Source organism: Trachurus japonicus, chromosome 19, assembly GCF_045865225.1.
Source record: "Trachurus japonicus isolate A0001 chromosome 19, Traja_1.0".
Taxonomy (NCBI): domain Eukaryota; kingdom Metazoa; phylum Chordata; class Actinopteri; order Carangiformes; family Carangidae; genus Trachurus; species Trachurus japonicus.
In genome coordinates, this window is record NC_140925.1 from 13791273 (window position 1) to 13814174 (window position 22902).

General features: G+C 43.7%; 1 protein-coding gene across 1 annotated transcript in view; it reads right to left on the reverse strand.

Moving 5' to 3' along the window:
* Nucleotides 1-22902, reverse strand: part of dnah9 (dynein, axonemal, heavy chain 9) — a 186307-nt gene that overhangs the window by 96762 nt on the left and 66643 nt on the right. Inside the window, exons 38-47 of the mRNA XM_085760635.1 lie at nucleotides 21063-21273; nucleotides 20343-20470; nucleotides 19850-19958; nucleotides 18586-18733; nucleotides 17926-18100; nucleotides 16909-17082; nucleotides 15958-16165; nucleotides 13983-14148; nucleotides 13157-13259; nucleotides 8691-8930 (exon numbers count right to left, since the gene is read on the reverse strand). Coding sequence (XP_085616761.1) covers nucleotides 8691-8930; nucleotides 13157-13259; nucleotides 13983-14148; nucleotides 15958-16165; nucleotides 16909-17082; nucleotides 17926-18100; nucleotides 18586-18733; nucleotides 19850-19958; nucleotides 20343-20470; nucleotides 21063-21273 — 1662 coding nt within the window. The remainder of the gene's footprint in view (nucleotides 1-8690; nucleotides 8931-13156; nucleotides 13260-13982; nucleotides 14149-15957; nucleotides 16166-16908; nucleotides 17083-17925; nucleotides 18101-18585; nucleotides 18734-19849; nucleotides 19959-20342; nucleotides 20471-21062; nucleotides 21274-22902) is intronic.

Consider the following 22902-nt stretch of genomic DNA (forward strand, 5'->3'; position numbering starts at 1 on the left):
AATTACTGTTGTATAACAAGTATCAATGATCACATAAAGGGATGATTCATCATTTACTGTAATTTTAAAGGGATAGTTCAACATTTTGGCAAATTGGCCCATTGCCATAATCCCTATAGTTTTAGCAGTAGGTTTGTTACCTTTAATTGTTGGTGCAAGTTTTTAGATCGGCGGGGCAGAGCCGCAAGCTACTCAGAGCTACGCTACGGAGGCTCATGGGATTTCTTGGTTTCCCTCATTAAACTCATCAAATACACAATCCAATGACTCCACACAACCTACAAATTCACCACGCTATGAGATAATAACAGAATGTTATGAGACAGAGTTGTTACTAACTCACACATTCAGTGGAAATCTATCCAAGATTGGTTAAGTCCTTAGTTAAAGGGGACATATTATGGAAATATAACTTTTTGAAGGCTCTTTAGCATGTATTTGGGTCTCTGTCTTGCCTTCCGGCCCCAAAAATGTGAGAACTGACAAAAAAATCTGTAATTTGCAGGTTGAAGGTTGATATCCATGTGGTTTTTACGAGTTGTTCACTTGGTTGTCTTCCAGTGATGTCATTAGTTTTCAAATTTGCAAAACCCCACCCCTACGTGGTACCAGTAGAAGGAGTGGGGCGGGGCAAGCAGTGGCTCATTTGCATTTAAAGGGACAGGCACTGAAACCAGCCGTTCTGAACAGGGCTGTTTTGTGAGGATGAGAAGAGCTGTGATGTTTGATCGTTGAGGTATTTTGACCAAAGCATGTCACAGACATGTCTTTAAGACACCTGGGAACTATTTTAATTTGTGGAAAGGGGGCATAACATGTCTCCTTTAAAAAACAAAAATGTCGTCCCTGTCCTGCTGCTGAGGTCAGGGCTTTCACAGTTCTTCTTCCATGAATGTCTGCAATCCATCCAATACTGTAGCTGTGAAGACATTTGTGTAAAGACCAAAGTGATGCTCTCTCTAATCAAAATATTTCCTGCTCATAATTCCTACGTCATCCTCTGTTGAATAAAAAAAAAGCAAATGATGACAATGAGCAGTCGAGGCTGGTGGATGTTTGATGATTGATGATTGATGACTGTGTCTCTGGAGGAGGCCTGTGTGAGGTGTTGCCTTTCCCACAGGGCCATTCACGCTGCAGCCGAGTGGAACGGGCACTGTAATCTGGGTACCTCGCAGAACAGGTGCCGCAAAGGATGAGGAGAGGGGGGGCGGGGCCGGCGCCCAGGCACTGTTTGTTCCCCTCTGTGCACTGTCACCCAGGAGGCTGAGGCAAGCAGATGTTGTGTTGTTTCCAGCCCCAGAACTTATTCTAATCAACAGAATCATCTCCGGGGGTAAAGCCAGCTGAATCTGATCTCATATCTGAGCCCAGTGAATGTGACAATTGGCTGCTAAATCCACTGTGTAATGGTGCAGATGGGGAGGTGCGCTCTGTGTATTTGCGTGTTTGTGTGTGTGTGTGTGTGTGTGTGTGTGTGTGTGTGTGTGTGGTCATTTGTGTGGATGAGTGTGTTGAAGGTTCAAACTGAAGCAGAATTACTGCCGCTTCCCTAGATCTACAAAACATCAAGATGTTTTTCCCCCCAAAGTACGTGTGAATGATCTAATGCTTTGACTCTTAATAGATCTGTCTTTTTCTACCCCATTTCATTGCTTAATGGTGTCACTCATGACACAGTGCATTTGTGTGTGTGTCTGTGTGTGTGTAAAAGTGTGTGCCTGAGCAAAACAAAACACCATATGGCAACTTCACATAACACTCATACTTGCGGCTTAGCTGTTCGTCGTAGCGATCGAACACACGAGCAAAGCGCCGACAAATTGAGAAGGGGGGGGGACTTTGTTTTCCTTCTCTTCGTCTGACTTTGGCAGACGATCTCCACCGCTCTGTCCCTGATCTTTCGGCGCTTTGTTCCACTCACAGGAGAGGGATTAGAGAGTTCTGGGTGTCGGCGTGTATCTGTCTGTCTGTCAGGCAGTCGGCTGCGGGCATGCTTTCCTTGTAGCCTGACAGCTGCTCCGAGCCCCAAACAATACCACCACCCCTCCTCCTAAAACAAAAAAAACACCCAGCTGACTATCCGCGGAACATCATACAGACATATTGTACAGTCAGTACTGTTCGGCTTCAGAGTCTCCTGTGTGCTCTCTCTCTCTTTCCCTTTCCCTCGTCTCTGTCCTCTTTCACTCTGTCCGTCTTCCCCCCCTCTCCCCCCGTCTCCTGTTCGCCTCCTGAGTGCAGAGGAGCTCATTTAGGCTGACGTGGGGAAGACAGGCCTCCAGATATGCCCGCTGGTCATGGCAGACAACGAACACAGACGAACGCAGCTCCTTGACAACGCTCCCTTTCTGTTAAAACTGTTTGTCTAGCCCTGTTAGTGTGATTTGGCAACTGTACACTCGTGGTGCATATGTTCTAACACCCATGGGGTACGATGACCACCCCAAAGGAGATGCTATGAAGTCATCAGGGTGATCAGGGACAAAGTGCAAGAAAAAGCTCCTACTAATTATACAACAAAACAGCCCTAACTCCAGAAGCAAATTACATCACAATGATAATCAAAGCCACATGGAGCAATGGATGGGATACTTCCATGCCGTGAGTGGCTCGCAGCACGGCTCACAGTCATCGTTGCGACAGTTGGACTCCATGTTCAGACGTTGGTCTGCAGGGACCATGTGGCAGCAGACAAGATTTACTGCATTCTTATATAAAATTGTCAACTGTGTCCGACAGCGGGAGCCAGAGACACCACAGTAGGTACATCTGTCTGTATCAGACCACAGAATGGAAAAGTCAGCGAAGGGACATTTTCTATTTTCAGGGGTCGGCCGCTTGTGAGTATGCTAATGTGTTGTATCTCTTGTTTATGACAAATACGACTAAATATACACATGGTAACATGGTAGATGATAAATAACGTTATCCACCGCTCCATGGATTGATTTTTCACCGGCTTTGTTGAAAACAAATGCACATGGAGGAGAGGAGGGTTAGAGACACAGAGGAGGAGAGACCGGACATGCATAGTCCCCCTTTAAATTAATAGTCACAATATTCACATTAACCCACCATCAAGAACAAGCAGGAGGACTGTGAGGCTGAGGACAACCTGCCCGGAGGGATAAATGAGGAAAAAGAGTAAAACATGACGTTTCATTTTGCCGTGAGGTGGCGTTGTGAGTGTAACTAAATGCAGGAATGTAGCCTACAAAATCTGGCCATGTTGGACAGAGCATGGTGGAGTTATAGCAAGTAGATTATTCATGGCAAAGGATCAATATTCACTGCATTAAGATCGGTGATGCCGATGTTCATCCTGTGTATACAGTATACAGATGTATACATTTTCTTCATATATTTTTTTCTTCACCTTTGGTGTTTCTCAGTCTTGTTTTTATGATTGTTATTCTTGTTATTTCTTCTGTTTATGTCTTTTTTTCTGAGTGATGTGCAATTAAAAAGAAAAAAAATCAAAATCCACTCATAAAGATGCAACCCTGACCACAGTCTGGACCCGCTTCATTTGTCGCATTTAAAAACACCTTTAAAAAACTCACACACGCTCTCTGAGCTTGTCTCTGAGCCTCATTAGACTTGATCATAATGAACCAGTTCCCTTTGGCTGCATCTCAAAGCTGCAAAGTTAAAGAAAAAAATAAAACAACACAGCGAATCACAAAAAGTCACCCAATTATTTCAGCTGAGGTAAACATCTAAGACGTCGAGCTGGAAAAACAGTGAGTGACAGCTATTTAGACCTCGTGCTCGAAATTAGAGGAAGCGTTTGTACTGTCAAGCCAAATACTCTCCCACTTCTGACGGTGTGAAAGCACAGATGTTACGGAGGGGGAATTGCGGCGGAGGCAGAGCTGTGAGCCGCGGGGCTGCTCACCTCCCTCCCACCGGTCCTAAGGTGTTAGAGCCGGGAGCTGAATTTAGGCAGGAAAACTTCAAACGAGCTCCAGGAGTCCTTTTCCTGGGTTTCTCTACAATCTCTCTCTTTCTGGGTGGAGAGAGCAGCGGCGACAGAGCTTTGACATTGTTTCTTTTCTGTGGTTATTGGACATCCAGTCACACTGTGCAGAATGGGCCTCTTCAAACACCGGCCTCAAAGTGTTGTGGCGTGGCTGAACTCCCCTGCTGCTTGAAGGCAGTGTTATGTGTGATCAAAGTTCTAAAAGGGAAAGTCTCGGGGTCATCGGGGCTTGCGCTTAGGGATGGTAATTACGCTTAATCTCAAAGTGCAGAAGGCTTAAACCTGGTACAAAGCAAAGCTCATTATAATGGCTAAAATCCAGCAGTCATACAGGAAAGCCTCAGTATGTTTAAAACAAAGTGCTTGTCAGAGGGGCCTCTTTTCTTTCCAATGGCCGGAAACTTTCAGGAGATGCACTGCACATCCCACAGTGACTTTCCAGGTGTGGTGTGAACTTCTCTTTTCAACAAACACACAGTACTGGTCATCACCTGGGTAATTTGCATTTCTGTAGAAAAACCTTGATAATTAAATTTTCATAGATGTTAAGATATTTCACTGGCTAGCCAAAGACTTGAGTAAAATATCTCAACTACACCTCACAAGGGAGCAGGGTGGAGTCTGATAAATGTCATCATCATCATCATTATCACTTGGTGTTAAAGACTACACATTAGAAACAGGGGGGTGAGCTCACACCTCTGTTTCCTGCTTCTCATCTCTGATGCAAACAAGCTGTCCTGCAGGTAATATAGATGCAAAGTTATGACAAAGCAAAAAAATGAAGGTTTCCTTGAGCACCATCACCAGGACAAGGTTTTAATTTGTCAGCAACACATACAGGTGCATCTCAATAAATGATAATATCATTAAAAGTTCATTTATTTCAGTAGTTCAATTCAAACAATTGAAACTCATATATTTTATAGATTCATTAGACACAGACTGAAATATTTAATGTCTTTGTTTCTTTTAATTGTAATGATTATGGCTTACATTTAATGAAAACCAAAAATTAAGCATTTCAAACATTAGAATATAGTGAAAAAGTTCACTATTGTAACCTCATGATGTCACACTCTAATCAGCTAATGAACCTCAACCACCTGCAGAGGTTTCCTGAGCCTGGTTCAGTAGCTGCACTATCATGAAGAACACTGCTGACCTGACAGTTATATTCTCATTTGTTGAGATGCTCCTGGAAATCATCATATCAGCCCCAGCTCTAACTGATTTTAAACAGCATTCTAAAGTCAGATGGTGACATCCACTAAACATCTCCACTGTGAGATAGTGTTGTGTGGGACATGCTGGTGTTAGGATTCAGCTTTACTGTAACTGTACAGCCTCATGAAGCTGCTCAGACTGCTCATCTGATACCTGTCTTTGAAATAAGCAGATTTGGTCTCTGTAGCAGTAACTTCCTCCTTCATAACAACTGGGATGCATGTTTGTACAACTCACCTTCACACATTTTATCAAGGCTTACAGTCCCCATTGAATGAAAAATGTATTTCCAAGCTTTAATCTTGTATCCATGTTAATTGTCCGTTTATATCCCCATATAAACAAAATCTTACTTGAGTATTTTTTTTACATCAAAATCTATTTTCTCTTCCTGTTAAACAAATTCAGATGTTTGATGACTCATCCTGCACCCGTCCTAATTTTGCATCTAATTTAATCAATTTCTGGAATGTTTACATACCTTCTCAAACTTTTAATCTTGCCAGTCACCATGGCAACCTCAGTGCTGGACCTGCTGGCTAGTTTGAGAGTCTGGACCTATGCTGTACCAGGTGGAGGTGAAAGTGGAAGAGAGAAATCCTCTACAACAGAGTGCATGTTGTTTTCTACTGTCCAACCCCACAGGTTATACTGCAGATGTCAATCAATATCTGCAAGACCCTCCCTACCACTGAGTTTTTACTGGGTACTGGAAACTGAATGGCATTCAGAGAGACGTTTTAGGACCTCTTTAAAGTTATAGATTATTGGGGTGCTCAGAGGCTGAGTAATTAAAGGGATAGTTCAACATTTTAGCTAATTCTCCCATTGCCATAATCCCTATAGTTTTAGGAGTAGGTTCATTACCTTTAATTGTCGGTGCAAGCTGTTTTTAGATCGGCGGGGCAGAGACGTGAGCTGCTCAGCTAACGCAATAGAGACGAACAATACTTTTGCCTTTCCCTCATCAAACTCATCAAATACACAATCCAACAACTCCAAAACATCGATAATTAAAAGTAATGAACTTACTCCTATGACTATAGGTATTATGGCAATAGGTGAATCTGCTAAAATGTTGAGCTATCCCTTTAAGTGCTCATCCCATGTTGGCAGTACCCATTGTAGTGATCACTGGAACAAAACGTAAACGTGTTGATCTGCACTATGCCACTCCTCCAGTCTCTCTCCCCACTTTCCTGTCTCTCTCGCCACTATTCTGTCTATTAAAGGGACAATGAGGAGTTTCAGAAAGCGAAGTGTTTTCACACTACATTTCCCATGAGCCTCTGTGCGCACGGTGAAATTCTTGGACCGGCGCAAGACGGACCAAAGCGAAAACATTTGCCAAGAATGTTTTCATTGATCAATAATGAAAGTCGGAGGTTGGAAGACGATCAGATACCGTCGTAGTTCTGACCATAAATGGCGATTCGGCGGCGTTATTCCCATGACCCGCCAGGCAGCGTCCGGGAAACCGAAAGTAGGAAATGCTGGGCGAGTTGACCACTAATAATAATAATAATAACAAAATAATGATAAAGACAAAACTATATATTTATCGAAAATGGACCCATTAACAAATGGGTACCTTAGATTCATCCACATTAATATGAGACTTTTTGATAACCAACCCTTTAAAGGCAAAAATGCCCAAAAATGCCTTTAAAAAACAAAAAAAAGTTATGGATAATTGAGGCCGTGGCCTCAGGTGAGCAGATGCCCACCACCAACCAGTATGTGCTGCAGACACATCTTTGAGGGAATCTTCAGAACCACTCTTTCTTTATATACATTCTAAGCCAGCGGTACTCAATAGGCGGCCCGCGGGCCGCATCCGGCCCGCCGAACCTTCCAATCAGGCCCGCGACTGAGTTCTACTAGTTTACATATTACTGTATACTGTATTTCTCGGGCTCCGTGCGCCTGTAAGTCAAAGCGCTGGGACATGGAAACACGTGCGTAGCGTTTGTGTGTGCCTGTGAGGCGCTGCACTGGGATACAGAAACGCCGACGAACCCAAATCACCATGCGCGAGTGTTTGGGGAGCGGGCTGGACTGCAGGGTTTTCCCTGCCTGTCTGCAGAGACCGTGGGTGATTTTGACCACCGTCTTGGTTCAACTGTGTGTGCATCATGCATGGGGGGCCGTTCAGATGAAGCGTCTTTTGCGCGCGCTCAAACCCATTCAATATAGCCGCGCGTCATGCACGCTCACAACTCAACAGCCGTAGCCGCGCGCATTTGATGAGACGCAATTGTTTTTTCGTGCACGTCTGCGGTGCACAGCTGCACGACCTGCTTCTCCCCCGGTGTTGTGTCCCGGTTCCATCGGCCTGTGTCTCCTACTGTTTCCCACTGAGCTCTGCCTCGTTTGAAAAGCCCATGTGTGGAAAGACGTCGCCTCCGAGATGTAGAATGTGTGTTATAGAAGAGAAACACACATTTCAGGACCAATGACTTGTATCCTCAGAACAGAGTCAGACGTCCTGTGATGGTCAGGTCATATTTAAGTTGAAAATCACAGGGCATGTCTGAGGATACAAGTCAGCAGTGTAAAGCTCCAGCATGATATGTAAATGATATGATAATGTCAAGATTTTTCATTTTATATCATACAAAACACCATGAAGTGTATAAATAAAAATGATGTGCTTACAAGTAAAATAAAAATAAATTAGACGAAAAAGGTGAATTTAATTTCAATCTAGGCCTATTTGAATGTGCGGCCCCCAAGGTGTCTGTTAAGAAAATTTCTGGCCCTTCGACAAATGTATTTGAGTACCCCTGTTCTAAGCTTTCAACCAACCTGCACCATCAGTGTCCAGATGAATAACGACTCCTTTTACATGACTCATAGTTATTTCATGCATTGTTAATATGTGAAATACCGATGGTGTATTCAGAACAGCATTTTTATCCCACCTTTAGTTTGCATGCAGTACACAGTATAGTAAGAGTATAGTAAGAATCCAGAGCTGCCTCCTGTGTGGAATGATGAAAAATGAAGTCCCTATAGCTGAGTGGCTTAGAGCATTAATTATACAGCCGAGTATGTTAAATGAGAGAGCCTGCCCTCCATGAAACCGTGGAGGATTCTGACAGAAATATTGCCCCAAAAGCTTCTCCCTTGACAGCCTTCCTGCTCTGATATTATATTCATTTAAATACATTAAATCATCACTAACACCCATGGAAGTGCAAATCCATTCTATTTTCTGTTACACTTATTTCAGACTTATTTCTAGCTTTCAGAGCCCGGCTCTTAAATCAATAATCATTTAGATGAGAAATTAGTGACAGAAGCCTGGCTTTTTCCACATGGGAAGCAGAGCCACAGAAACAGAGCAGAAATATCTAACTCCTCGTTTGAGACAGAAAAAGGGAGGGATGTGAAGAAGCACACAACTTTTACACTATAACTTTTAACAAGGCATTGTGTTGAACTTATATATTGGTATTGTGTGTGTGTGTCTCACCTGGAAGATGTTGGAGAGGTCTCGGAGGTTGAAGATGTAGTGGAACTTGACGGCGGTGGGGAGGAAGGTGGAGGAGATGCGCTGGTGCATGGCCAGGGCCGTCTGGACCAGGGTGGGGCAGCTCTTCTGCAGGGCCACGCTGAAGCCCTCCCCTCTCAGGTGCTGGGACAGGATGGAGGTGTAGATGGTGCTCAGGGCCTCGGCTCCGGGGAATGACAGCGCAAAAACGCAGAAGTGGCGCTGCGGATACAGACAAAGAGGAGAACGAAGTGGAGGTGAATGTGCTTCTCTTCACTAATGATGCGGTTTGTTGTCTTCTGGACCAACAGCAAAGGTCACTCCGTGGGCGTTTGGAGCAGTTAAAGCAGAAGTAAGTGATATATTTGTGTTAATATAAGTCTTAAATAGTTATATCTTCCGACAGCAATCACTTACATAGAGTGTTTGGACCGAAACACGGGTCTGTCAGTCACTCTGCTCTGCTCTGAGCCGAAGAGAAAACATTTATCGTATCCTACAGTTTTTATCCAATGAGGAGAGAGAACGGCATGCAGGGCTGTGTGTGCAGCCAAGGGACGCCGTGAATGAGGCGACGTAGGGACGAGGACTGTTATGGTGCGTTCAAGGCAACTCGTATTTTTCCGACCGTGAAGTCATACCAGTTCGATCTGGTACGAGTTCACGGGTCGGAAGTTACGAGTGGCCGTTATAGTGACTTTCACCGGTAAAACAGGTCGGAAAAACACGAGTGGGTTGCCTGGAACGCTACAAAGTCGTAAGTTGTGACTTGAAGCTGTAATTTACGATTTCAAAAGCCTGCCTGGAACGCAGCATTAGCGAAAACGACCGGACCACTTACTTCTGCTTTAAGTGGACAGGGACTGTCACTCATTCAAATCTGCCTTTTAAATTCAAACATGAGATAATTATGACTGTCCTTTGGAAAAGTGCTTCTCCAAGTTTAGTTTAAACTTGGACCATCAGCATCTCAGTTATAATTCTCATGGTGTTGGCTGCTGTCTGCACAGAGCCCACTGGTATTTTCCATACAACATAGACAGTTGATAGGATTCTCCTTTCATAAAGATTCTCTTCAGTGAACACATCACGCTCTCTATGTTTACTCAGGGCATCTACGTGACTCTGGATTCTTTAAGTCTCTAAAACTGAGAATTCTGGAGACTCTGCTGACACCTGCCTCGCCTCCTGATTGGTCCTCATCAGCCTCCACTGTCAGCGGTGAATACTGACCTTGCTGCCTTTGCTGGCAGCTGTTGCTCAGATGAATTCTGTATTCTAATGTAAAAACTCTTTGCTGTTTTTCATCCACAGTATTTTCTGCAGTGCTTTGAAAAAAATATTTCACCCCTTCCTGATTTCTTCCTTTTTTCCATATTTGTCACACTTCATCAAACACGTTAAAGATAACCCGAGTAAATATAAAATGCAGTTTCTAAATGATGATTTCATTTATTAAGGGAACAGGCTATCCAAACCTACTTGGCCCTATGTGAAAAAGTAATTGCCCACCTTGTTAAATCATGAACTAACTGTGATAAACCAATTTTATTTTTGGAAAGCTGAGTTCAATTTCACTCTCCACGCCCAGGTCTGATCACTGCCAGACTGGTTGGATCGATAGAAGCTGTCTGACAAAGTGAAGGAGGCTGAGAGATCTAAAACAGCAACACATCATGCTGCAATCTAAAATAATTCAAGAAAAAGATGAAAAAACAAAATCATTGACATCTATCAGTCTGGAAAGTGTTACAAAGCCATTTCTAAAGCTTTGGGACTCCAGCGAACCACGGTTCATTTAAAAGCATTCATTCATTTTATATTTATTTGGGTTATCTTTGTCTAATATCAAAATATGTTTGACAAATATGCAAGGGGAAGGGGGGAAATACTTTTTCAGGTATGACAGTATGGAAGGAGATTATTTCAGATGCTTTTCTGGACATGTACTATTAGTGATCTAACCAGGCAGCAGGAGGTGTGGCCACTGGTAGTTCTGAGTGATTCCAATGAAATTTAAACTATTTCATTCAAATCTAAACTATAATGTTACATGAAGACAAAGATGCTTCAAAGCTGCATCTTTATTTTATTTTCCGTACCTATCAGCACTCTGTAGTGGATTACCTATATATGATGTCATGACTGTGAATGAACTCAAAAACATCAGTTTGGTACTATAACACGATGGTGATGAGTTAAAAATGGTGGATAACATGAGCTCTTATGAGCATCAGTTGAAGATAAGATGAAGGAGTGACAGTGTGAATGATGTCAGTCCTCAGCAGATAAACAGCAGCAGAGTTTGTTTGTTCAGACGGCTCAGACCTGTGACCTGGTGTGGTGGAGCTAATAATGAGCGTCCTCTCCCAGCAGCGCAGCCGGCAGTAAGGTTGTGCGTGCAATCTGTGTGACCTCAACACTGGAGACCTCAGTCTGTCCTCGGCCGCTGTGTGTTTCTTTTTAACATGAGGGGAATTAAACCAACTAACGAGCGTTGCCTGCGTCTCTTTCCTCCTGTTCCACTGAGTCTAAAAAGCTTGATAAAAACAGCAGTGAGCAGCTGTTGGAGGATGTTACTGAGCTGTTTCAAAGGACGAAACTATGTATTTATGACAGATGGACTTTATGACAGAAGGTTTTGACCTTTAATAGTGTTTGCAGATAATGAAGGGAATATAAATGACTGAACATAAACAGACTTTAAACGTAATAGATTACGGAACACATAGGAGGTCATGACAGCAGGCAGGTTGTCTCGTTTAAATATGGAACCGTGTATCATTTTTCATCATATTTTTTTCATTTTTCCTTTATATGAATTTACCTGTTCTCCCTGTGTCTGCGTGGGTTCTCTCTAGGTTCTCCAGCTTCTTCCCACAGTCCACAAACATGCATATCAGGTTGTTAGGAGACTCCAAAGTGCCCATAGGTGTGGATTAGTAGCCCACTGATTCATATCAGGGCCACTAATTTTAATTGTGCAGTGTGAGCAGGACAACGCCTGAGAGTTACTGACGAGTGCATCATAACCTCTCAGACTCTCTCATGTTGGGGTGGGGGGGGGGGGGGTGGGCCACCACAGTCTGAGTCAAAATCTGGGGAACACTGCACATATTGAAATATGAAGAAAGCAAAGAATATGTTCTCTACAAACATGGAGGGACAGGGAACAAGCTGAGGCCAGGTAAACTTGTACACTGAGTTATTTGCAGCATATTTGCCATTAATCCCTATAGTCTATTTTCATAGCATGGTGAATGTGCAGGTCACAACTTGTCCATGAGAGTGTTTTGGAGTTGTTGGATGGATGGATTGAGTTTGATGAGGGAAAGTCGGAAGTACCATGCACTGTGCAGAGCTCACATCTCTGCCCCGCTGATCGAAAAACAGCTTGCACCGACAATTAAAGGTAATAAACCTACTGCTAAAACTATAGGGATTATGGCAATAGGCCAATTTGCCAAAATGTTGAACTATCCCTTTAATTTTCATGTTGCACAGCTTGATTTTTTTGTATTGCCTGAAAATAGTGTTTTTCTGGGATGGAAGTAATTTAAGAAAAAGTTTTACATTTATTATTATTGCACTTTTTGCACAAACTGCAGAATAAATGTTCTTAAAATATCTCTTCAGAAGCATTTATATGAAAAATCCAGATGAATATTCTGTGATGTATTTTGTTAACGCATGCTTCAAATTACACTTTAATATAAATTTTAGCCCATATCATCCTGTGCTGCAGTGAAGGTGGGACATCCCGCTCTGGCAGACTCTGGTAGTTTGTTCCACCATCAGGGAACCACAGAGCGGAACAGTCTAGATTGAGTGTGGTCTGTCACCACCCTCCTTATTTGCAGGGAGGATGGTGACAGACCAGGAGGAGAGGGAGCAAGAGGCTGAATGACTGAGATTAAGATGGTGCAGTGGAGGCAGCAGCAGTGGAGGTCAATGAGACTGTCCATGAAAAGTGGGCTGATGGAGGAGCATTTAAAGTTTTATACATCAGATCACATCAGTTCAGTCTGTTGTACAAAAATAAATAAATAAATAAAAACACACACGAATGAGCTAATAACCGCCCTCAGGAAAACAAATGTAATTTCCTAAATGGTGAATTATGTTGAAGCCATTTTCTTAAAGTTTAGTCAGAATCTAATCAAGCGGTCTCTGCATGAGCGCCCTGACAAATGAAGGAACAAATGTTCCCATGGAACAAAACAAACAATGTGCCGGTCGGAAAAAATTACAATAAACAAATGGGAAAGGAGAAGCACATGACGTGGCCTCAGTTTAACAACAGGAGGCAAACACCAAGGCTGTCTATGATAACATGTGCAGGAGGACTTAGTACACATGTAACCTCAGCGGTGTGTTGCATAACCAGTGGAACAAGATGTGCTGTGTGAAGATGTGTGTATGCTGTGTGTGTGTGTGTGTGTGTGTACCTGCAGTCGTGGATTGATGGTGAAGCTGCCGGCGGTGGGGTTCATGCAGGACACATATTGAACGTTGTGTATTTCCTTCAAAAGCAGTTTATTACGGTCATACCTGAGAGTACACAGACATATGAAGAAATCATTATTTAACAGTCTTGCATACTCACAATCTCTCTCACACATTCACACACTCCCAGACTGAACACACCTTCCCCACACACACACACACACACACACATACACCTCTTGCTGATATGGACGCCTCAGCTCCTACTTAAGCTGCCGTGGCTCAGTAGCATCCTCCTTCCTCTCAATTTCATACCTGGAATCCTCCCAGCATATCTCTAATGGGCTGACCGTGTCTAAGCCAGTCGGCTTGTGTCTGACGCGCTGGAACCATGTTCAGAATGGCCTCAGTGTGTCAGGGAGACGAGCAACAAAATCCTTTTAAGGGGGAATCAAACAGCCCCGCTCTTCACATTTGACTTTTGACACTCATAAAAGTTGCAACGCATTGATAGTGAGGCAGGCATCTGTCTGGAAACTAAAAATGGAGGCTGTTTTCAGTAGGAAAGGCTGTTCATGTGAATTATTAGGGCATTTCACCTGTCAGCTGCTGGCGCTCCGTTATCTGAATCATCTCCTTCTGCGTTAACACATGGAGAAACTGTCTGACCGGCCATCGTTTAAGCAATTACAGTGAGGAACAGTTCTACTGCCTGTGTGCTGTTTTACAGTCCAGACATAACACTCCTCTTTCACGCAGCAAATGCTTGTTCATGCACATATATATGATGTATTATCACACGGCTGCATGCTAACGTCAGAGCCTCACCAGTGGTGGTAGTCCATGTGCTGCCGGATGAGCGTGTGAGGCTGCACCGTGCCGTACGCGTCCACTTCGGGCATATTCAGGTCGTCTATGAAGTAGACCAGTCTCCTGCTGCCGGGGGGTCCGTAGTTACGGCCCGCTTTCTTCTCCAGGGGTTTTTCCAGAACAGCTGCGCAGGACAGGACAGGACAGAAGAGGCAGAGAGTAGGGAACCAAATAATTTGAGAGAAGATGGAACTCTATGAACATCATCAGCAGTAAACCAGGATTTTAACCAATGGCTCAAACCTCAGGAGTCGTCTATCAGTTGAAGGGGCTGTGCAATGTTTGATGTTTATGAAAGAGGAAAAAACGAAACATTTGCACTCAAAAGGCCCAAAAGACAGATTTTCTGTTGAATTTTGTTCAGCATTTTGAACCATCTTGGCTCCTTATTCATTCCAATGACAAGATACATCTCAAATAACTTAATCTCTTCTATCTCTCTGAATAAAACTTTAATTCCCCTTATATTAAAACAAGGTAAATCAGAAGAATCTCATTCAGACTTGAGACCGACTCATGTAATTAATTGTGATAATCAAATATGAATTTAACTTGTAGCCAACAGACTATCAAGGCTTTTACCAGATCTCATATGAATCTGACAGTAGCCATGTTTCCATCCAAAGTGATTCGAATTACTGGGAAATGCGCATTAAAAGAAATTCGAATCATGTGTGTTTCCATCTACGGACTTTGCATCCCCCCCCCCTCCCGGCCGGACGGACGGACGGTCTGATTTGAACACATTAGTGCGATTTAGCGCATAGGTTTATTACCGTAATAACGTGACCCGTGTGTGTGTGTGTGTGTGTGTGTGTGTGTGTGTGTGTGTGTGTGTGGGAGAGAGAGAGAGAGAGAGAGAGAGAGAGAGAGAGAGAGAGAGTTGCGCCGCCCCAGACTTTATTAATGATAAACGCTGGATTCGCTGGTTGATAAGTTTGGTTTTTACTGAGGAGGAACTATGAAGAACTGTGCAGTAATCACATATGAAGGTGTGTGGGGGCTTTTATTTTGCCGTGGCGATGCGCCACAATTAATTAATTGTTGTGTGACAGCGGAAACCCTGATGTTGTCTTGTGAGTGAACTGCAAACACGGGAGTAGACGGGGTGAAAGTGCGCTACGTCACACTTGATTCGCATACAGCTGTTTCCATCCCATTCGAATCAACCAAAACCCGGCCATAGCAAGCGTATTTCATTTTGTGCGAATCAGAGGATTTTAATGCGAATCACGGCGTTTCCATCATCATTTTCCAATGCGATACATCTCGATGCGCATCTAAACAGCTGATGGAAACGCACCTACTATTGAATAAAAACAAACACAAGGACATGTTCATGTTAATGTTGGTATAAAAATAAATTACACTTTATTGCTTGCAAAACCCATTCATGTTGAGCAGGCATTTGATTGTCTCAAAATGCGATTTCTGTTTGAAGCCTTAAAAAGTGTCATTTTCTGTCTGAAATGTTGGAAAATGCTCATATCAGAAGACCACCAAGCTGTTGATGTTGTTGTCTTCTATCCACCTATTTCACTCAACAAAGACGCCCTTCCTGATGAAACCTCAGGACTCAGGGGTAAGCAGCAAAGAAAGCAAATGGAAAATGGATAAATCATTCAGAATCCAGCAGAAGTAAAGATGATCAGCAGTTCAGACAGGCTGACAAGAGAACAGTAGAGGTGTCAAGAGTGATGACCAAACTCATAAATAATGGGAAGCTGCTAGGGGGAGTGGGGAACAGGTGAACAGGGATGTGTAGGAAACCAGGTGACAAGGAGAGGTGGAGGTGTCTGAGGGCATCTGGTGAGGAACAACATCTGGGAAGCTCCATGTTTACACATGAGTACGGAGACGTGACAGATCACGAACCAATCAGCAGCTAACATTTTCTCCAGCTGTTGTATAAATCCAGTAGAATGGTTCCTACCTTGGAGCATGGCAGATGTGGTGTAGTAGTTGAAGGGGACGTTTTTAATCATGTATTTCTCGGCGTCCAGTGATCCCAGTTTGTCCCCGACCAGAACGGACTTCCCAGTTCCAGCGTTTCCAACCAACATGACGGGATGACGGTGTTCCAGGAGGCGGTCCATGAAGTAACGGACTCGTATGGTCTCCGTGGTGTGGACTAGACACGCCTACACATGGGAAACACACAGGGCAATCACATTTTCATACTTAATCTTAAAGGGATAGTTCAACATTTTGGCAAATTTACCTATTGCCATCATCCCTATAGTCATAGCAGTAGGTACGTTACCTTTAATTGTCGGTGCAAGCTGTTTATAGATCGGCGGGGCAGAGACGCGAGCTGCTCAGCGAACACAATGTAGGCTCAAGGAATTTCTACGTTTCCCTCATCAAACTAAATACACAATCCAACAGCAACATTCTCGTGGACAAGTTGTGACCTGCACATTCACCACATTATGAAATAATAACATATAATTATGTAACACATGAAGAAAATACTCGGAACTACTTGTGCTTTTTAAGTCGCTCTGCCGAGCAGCGGCGTCTGTAATGTAGTTCCTGCTCGAAAACAACCATAGCGTGGTGAATGTGCAGGTCCCGACTTGTCCAAGGTAGTGTTTTGGAGTTGTTGGATTGTGTATTTGATGAGTTTGATGAGGGACAGGCGAAAATACCACGCGCCGCGCAGAGCTCACGTCTCTGCCCCACCAATCTAAAAACAACATGCACCGACAATTAAAGGTGATGAACCCTATGACTATAGGGATTTTGGGAATAGGCAAATTTGCCAAAATTTCCCTTTAACATAATGAATATACTATATGGTATTTCTTTGTACAAGTTACTATTAATATTTTGCCTATGTAAATGTGACAGTGCGGTTAAAATGATAATCCGGCTGTGGTACCTGAAGTGGTGTATCTGCATCCATCTGAAACCTGGGCACCATTTTGGACCAGGGTTCAAACTTCTTGCTCTCCGGGTCGATGTAGAAATCAAACACAGTGCCCTGCGACGGGAACTTGACGGTTTTGAACTCAGCCACCCACCACTTGCTGAACTCCACTCTGTAGTCCACCACCTACTCACACAGAGCACAAACGCAGGGACACACACATACACACACATGGGGTCAATACTCTAAAATGACTTCCCCCCTCTGCTTTTTTTCTCTTCCATACAGTAGCTATGGATCTGTGCGTTTGATTTACACTGGTGTGAATACAAACCAGGGGACGGATAAACGGCAGTAACACAGAGATGCGGTCGCAGCAGCTGAAGGGGAGAAAATGAGAGATGGCAGGCCCATCTATCCGTCTGTCTGATCCAGACAGTGAAGTAGCCTCATCACCTGCCGGCTGGCAGCTCCCCTCCCTCCCCTCTGCCCCCCCCCCCTCTTGGTACCTGTCTCCTCTATTCACTCCCAACTCTCCAGTCAATAAAACTACTTAGCATTTAAATGCATTTGTGATGGGAAAATAAAGTAGAGTACATTTGTACCAAGGGGAGAGCAGTTTTATCCCATAACTTAGATGGACGTGCTTACTGTATGGCACTAACTGGATTGCTTAGCAACTGCTCGCCGCGGCTCTGCTGCTGATTTAAATTTGGCCGGTCTGTGTGTCGCTGAGCGGGAAATGGGGAGTCCGCCTCATTTTCAGATGGGGATCTCAAGAAGCTGCAGTTTCTTCAACTTCAAGAGTGAGTTTCTCATAAACAGAGACACACGGCTGAGTTGCATAAGAGTCATCCAGGCTTAAATAATACCCAGGAATACCCATAATGCAAGTGCAAGAAAACTCTTTTCAGGGAGGAGTTACGCAGAGGGCAAAATCATTCAGCTTTTTTAGCTATGTCCCATTCTTTTCCCTCTTTACGCAACCACTTAGTAAGAGTCTCACATGGCCAGAGGCGCTGGCAGTACCTGGTCCTGGAACATGGCTCCCCCAAAGGCCCAGACCGCAGCAAAGACAAAATAGAGCTCATAGAGTTCCTTGGCGCAGTCTGCCGGGGTGTTCTCAGGAGTCAGCAGACACTCCAGCAAGTAGCACAGCATCTGGACCAGACTCTGCTCCGGGATGGGGATGATTTTCTTAAACCTGAGCACAGACAGACAGACAGACAGACGCGTTATATCACTAGAATTTAAGCATCACCACTGACTCCTGGTGTGTGACTCATAAAAGAGGAAAACAAAAAGATGAAATCATGTTTTCACCCTATGCCATTTTGTATCGCAGATGTTTTAACAGAACAAATACAGTAAACTGTGCGTACTTCCACAGAACGGTATGACAAATCATTATTAAATATATCCTCTGAGTGAGGACAACATATTCCTCCTCTGTGTCTCCCTCCTCTGCTTCCTGTTTTGGTTGTCTGCTCCAATAGCGGTGCTGATGGAGGTGTTGGAGGAGGCGAGTGGTCCTGTACAATAGAACGCCATCCAATTCTTCTGAGTCAGCCCCTGCTCAATCTGGTCCAACCCACCCACTTTTTTCGCACCGTCCCTCCCCGTGTTATGTCACACCCCGACACCTGCGTCATCTCGTCGTGAGGCAGAGCTGCCGACGAGCTGCTTCACCTGGATCTGACGGCGTCCAGGCAGGAGGGCAGGTACTTGTCGAACAGTATGGTCAGATTGGCCCTCTCTGATTGGACCTCTCTCCTGTCGATCCAGCTGGTGACTGCTGGGTTCCAGCCCAGATCTGCAGGGTTTATGTACAGGATGCCTGCAGGGGAGAACATGCATGATGCAAAACTGTTGTTGGGCTTTTAATTATGATTAATAACAATTTCCATTTGGTTTAATAAAGTAATGTCCAATTCACACAGTAATATACATGTCATAATACATAAAACATAGTTTTCAAAACATTAAAGGGACATGTACAAAGATATAAGTTCAATACATACAGTATTGTATTTGACTGTTTTTGTTTTCATCCAGGCATTTTAAATCATACTTATAGAATATATATGTTCAAGTTGATCAATAATGAAAATATTATTGATCAATTAACTGTGATCAATCAATCATTTGGTGTATTATGAAATGTCAGAGGAAAGGGACAAGAGCCTGTTACACTCCATCTTTTTACACTTTACACTGATGTTTAACAGATTTTTAAAAATTCCCCAGATTGACCAGTTGGGATTTGTTTGATCATTTATCTTTTTTTTCTGTTCATTTCTGTTAATTCTCTTAACTGGTTAAAGTTACAGGAAAACTTGACACTACTTCGCAAATAGAAGTCTATTATTACCTGATGATAAATGCTTGTGGGACTATAACTATAGTAACACCTCTGACTTCAAGTGGACATTTATGTGTTTGTAAAAATACATGACTAGTGCAGAATTTAAATTACGACAGAGGGGGCAGGTGCTCACTTTCTCTGTTCTTAAAGGGACAGTTCAGTTTCAGAAAAGTTCAGAAAAAAAAGCTGCAGGCAGGCTAGGGCCAGGCGATGTGCTGTATCACTCCGCTTATCAGCTGTTTGGGCAAGTTTCTAGCAGTGTGTGGTAGAGGCCGAGTTGGTTAGTTCCGGATAAACTGCTTTTTTTATACATCTTAAATAATATATATAATTCTAGGCATACACTTTAACAGGTGAGATGAAGATGGGGCTTCTTGTAGGCAGGGAAAATACTGTTAGTTTGGGTCTGTTCATGTTTATCTCCACACTATGTGCTGGTCTGGCTGACTGGGGGAGAGCAGAGACCTTTCTACTGCAGATATTATACTTAGGGGCCATTTGTACCTCATACAACCCCACTTCAAAAACATTGACCTATCCCTTTAACACGGCCAAGCTTCAACAGAAAGTCACATTAAATCAAAGTACCTGCTCTGGATACGGTGGCGGGCGTAGCGGTGCGGAGGTGGCTGATCTCAAACACCAGCCTCATGGTGGGGTTCAGAGGGATCCTCTCGTTACTGGCCAGAGTCAGCACCTGGCGGAGGAGCGGCGTGTTTACAGGGAGCGGCGGCAGATATCTGAGGGAGGACGTGTTCTCTTTGTGCTTTCTACACCGTCTAAGCCTGGATTATGTTACCTGCCGTCCTCAGCTCTTTTCACCATTATTAGCATTATGTGATTTACTCCGGCTTCCACAGAGGACAAATAGTTTACTACTCTCTCACTTCAGCGATGAGTCAACCGCGTTCTCCTTTCATTTATATCCGACTGCTGATTTACAGCCAGCGGTGGAAATGTCATTCTGATGCTGAACAAAAGACTCAATAAACACACACACACACACATACTCTGTTCCTCTGCTTTTCTGTCTATCTCCTTCTCTCAAACACACACACACACACTTCCAGCTCGCCCACACCTTGTTGTCATCCATGACTGTGTTGAGGGATTCGATCCACATTGGGTCAATGTCTCCATCCAGAACGATCCACTTGGGCCCAGTGTGACTGACGTTGGCCAGTTCACGCATGATATTGGAGAAGAGGCCTGTGGGAGAGAGTCAGGGTGTTGGCTACTCAGGTCAGGTGGTGTTAAAGGGATAGTTCAACATTTTGGCAAATTGGCCCATTGCCATAATCCCTATAGTTTTAGGAGTAGGTGCGTTACCTTTAATTGTTGGTGCAAGCTATTTTTAGAACGGCGGAGCAGAGTCGCAAGCTGCTCAGAGCTACGGAGGCTAGTGGGATTTCTTGGTTTCCCTCATCAAACTCATCAAATACACAATCCAACAACTCCAAAACGCTCTGGTGGACAAGTTGTGACCTGCACATTCACCACGCTATGAGATAATAACGGAATGTTATGAGACAGAGTTGTTTTAGAGGTAAATTCATGCAAAACAGCTGATGTGCGTTGCCTTCAGGGACAGTTTTTCAGCAAGCAGTCTCTGCATTTGCCTCGAAAACACCTATGTCTCGCAACGTTCCATTATTATCTTCTAAAAACAACTTGCACCGCCAATTAAAGGTAATGAACCTATCCTAAAACTATTGGGATTATGGCAATGGGCCAGTTTGCCAAAATGTTGAACTATCCCTTTAAGGTAAATAGTGTCTCTACAGGGGGACTCCTCCATCACCATCTTTCCACTCCCTGGTCGCCGGGTTGATGATCCCAAAGAGCTCATCGTTGGTCACAGCCTTGGGGTTGAGGTCGGCCCACACGGGCCTGCGCTTCATGTTCTGATAGGTCCTCTGGAGCGACCTCATCACCTGACTCTTCCCTGTGCCAGCGTTCCCCACCACGAACACAGAGTGACGTACGGCCAGCAGCTCCTCCAGCTGCACCACCTGACACACACACATTTCAGATAATCACACAGTGGATTGATGTGGCGGTGCTCAGATAATCATTCACCCTCTCCTCTGCAGCGCTCAGGCTGCCTCGTCTCATCCTTAATGCTCAGGCCTGTATTCACAAAACTGTTTTCAGTTCATCAGGCGGCCCCTTACTGCATGTCGTTCCCCCTCTGTCTGCCTCCTCATTTCCTGTCTCTCCCAACTATCCTATCCCTTGGTCAAGAAAAACAATGACCACATTGCTGTAATGTCTATGACATGTGACCTACTCACAACCAATGGTTCTCCCATGTTTTGTTCCTATGAATGTGTTCATATGTATGTGTGCAATAGTGTATATTTGAATATGTTTATTTGGACATATGGGTGTAAGCGAACATGTGCACATGTGTGTTCAGGTGCACAGCCATATATGTGTGCATATACCTTTTGTTTTTCTTCATTCCTTTTGTGTTGTTTCTTTTGTATCAATAAGGGTACCACATGGTTAGCATTTGAATTATTTTGCCATATCATATTGTACGCACGCCTACTTTTATTCAATACACTGATGCTGCCCATGTTTTGTACAAAAAAACTTGAAAAATAAAGTAGAAAAAAGAAAAAGAAAAAAATAACTATACAGTCCAATACAAAAAGGCATAAAAAGCCCCCAAATATATACAGTATATATATATATAAAAAAAATAACCCTCAAACACACACCGGTCTCCTATAAGGGCCAGGTCTGGCTAGCCTCAGACTGGTTACAGGTTTGAGCAAATAAAAGCCGAGTCTCAATTAGAAGCCGGGTCTGCTTCTATTTTCTGCAAGTTCTTGTGAATGGACAAAACCTCTCAAAGCCCATGATCGGCCATTGGAGCAGTTTCTAAGCTGCTTCATTCCTGCTAGAGTTCTCAACGGCCTGAAGATTAAAATGTGACCCGGTCCGACCCGCGGGTGTTGAAGCTTTGACCCGACTCACGAGCATTAATCCTCGGCCCAAATGCGGCCCAAGATTTTTTTTTTTTAAATGTCTACGACCCAAACCCGGTGCGTCCGGTCGTGTTGTTCAGCCCGTTGAGAACTCCAACTGACCCAAGGAAAGAGCCGGATACTATATATACAGTCTATGGCTGGGAACATGCTTTTATTCATTTGAAGTTTAATCTGTGCCGATTAAACTTCTAAATAATTGCTGCTCTGGATCCGACTCTTTCCTTCTCTTACTCTTTTAAACAGTAAGAACAGAATGATTTGAATGACTTTCCATCTTTGCTGAGCAGAAGATTTGTTCAAAATTAAATAAAAGCTTGTCCCATAGAGACATCTGTCTCTCATATAAGCCTGGTCGATTCAGCAGTTGAAGCAAATAAAAGCCCAGGCTTCTATTGGAGAATTTACGGTAGTTAAAATCTTACTGTTTGTTTACAAAGCACTGAATGGTCTTGGAACAAAATACATGCTAGATTTATTAGGTCCAAATGGAGCATCCAAACGCCTCAGGTGGTCTGGGACTGGTCTACTGTCTGTTCCCAGAACCAGAACCAAACAAAGTGAAGCAGCATTCAGTTATCATGCTCCTCATCTGTGGAGCCTGAGGTCTGCTCACACTGTCCGTTTCTTTAAATCAGAGTTGAA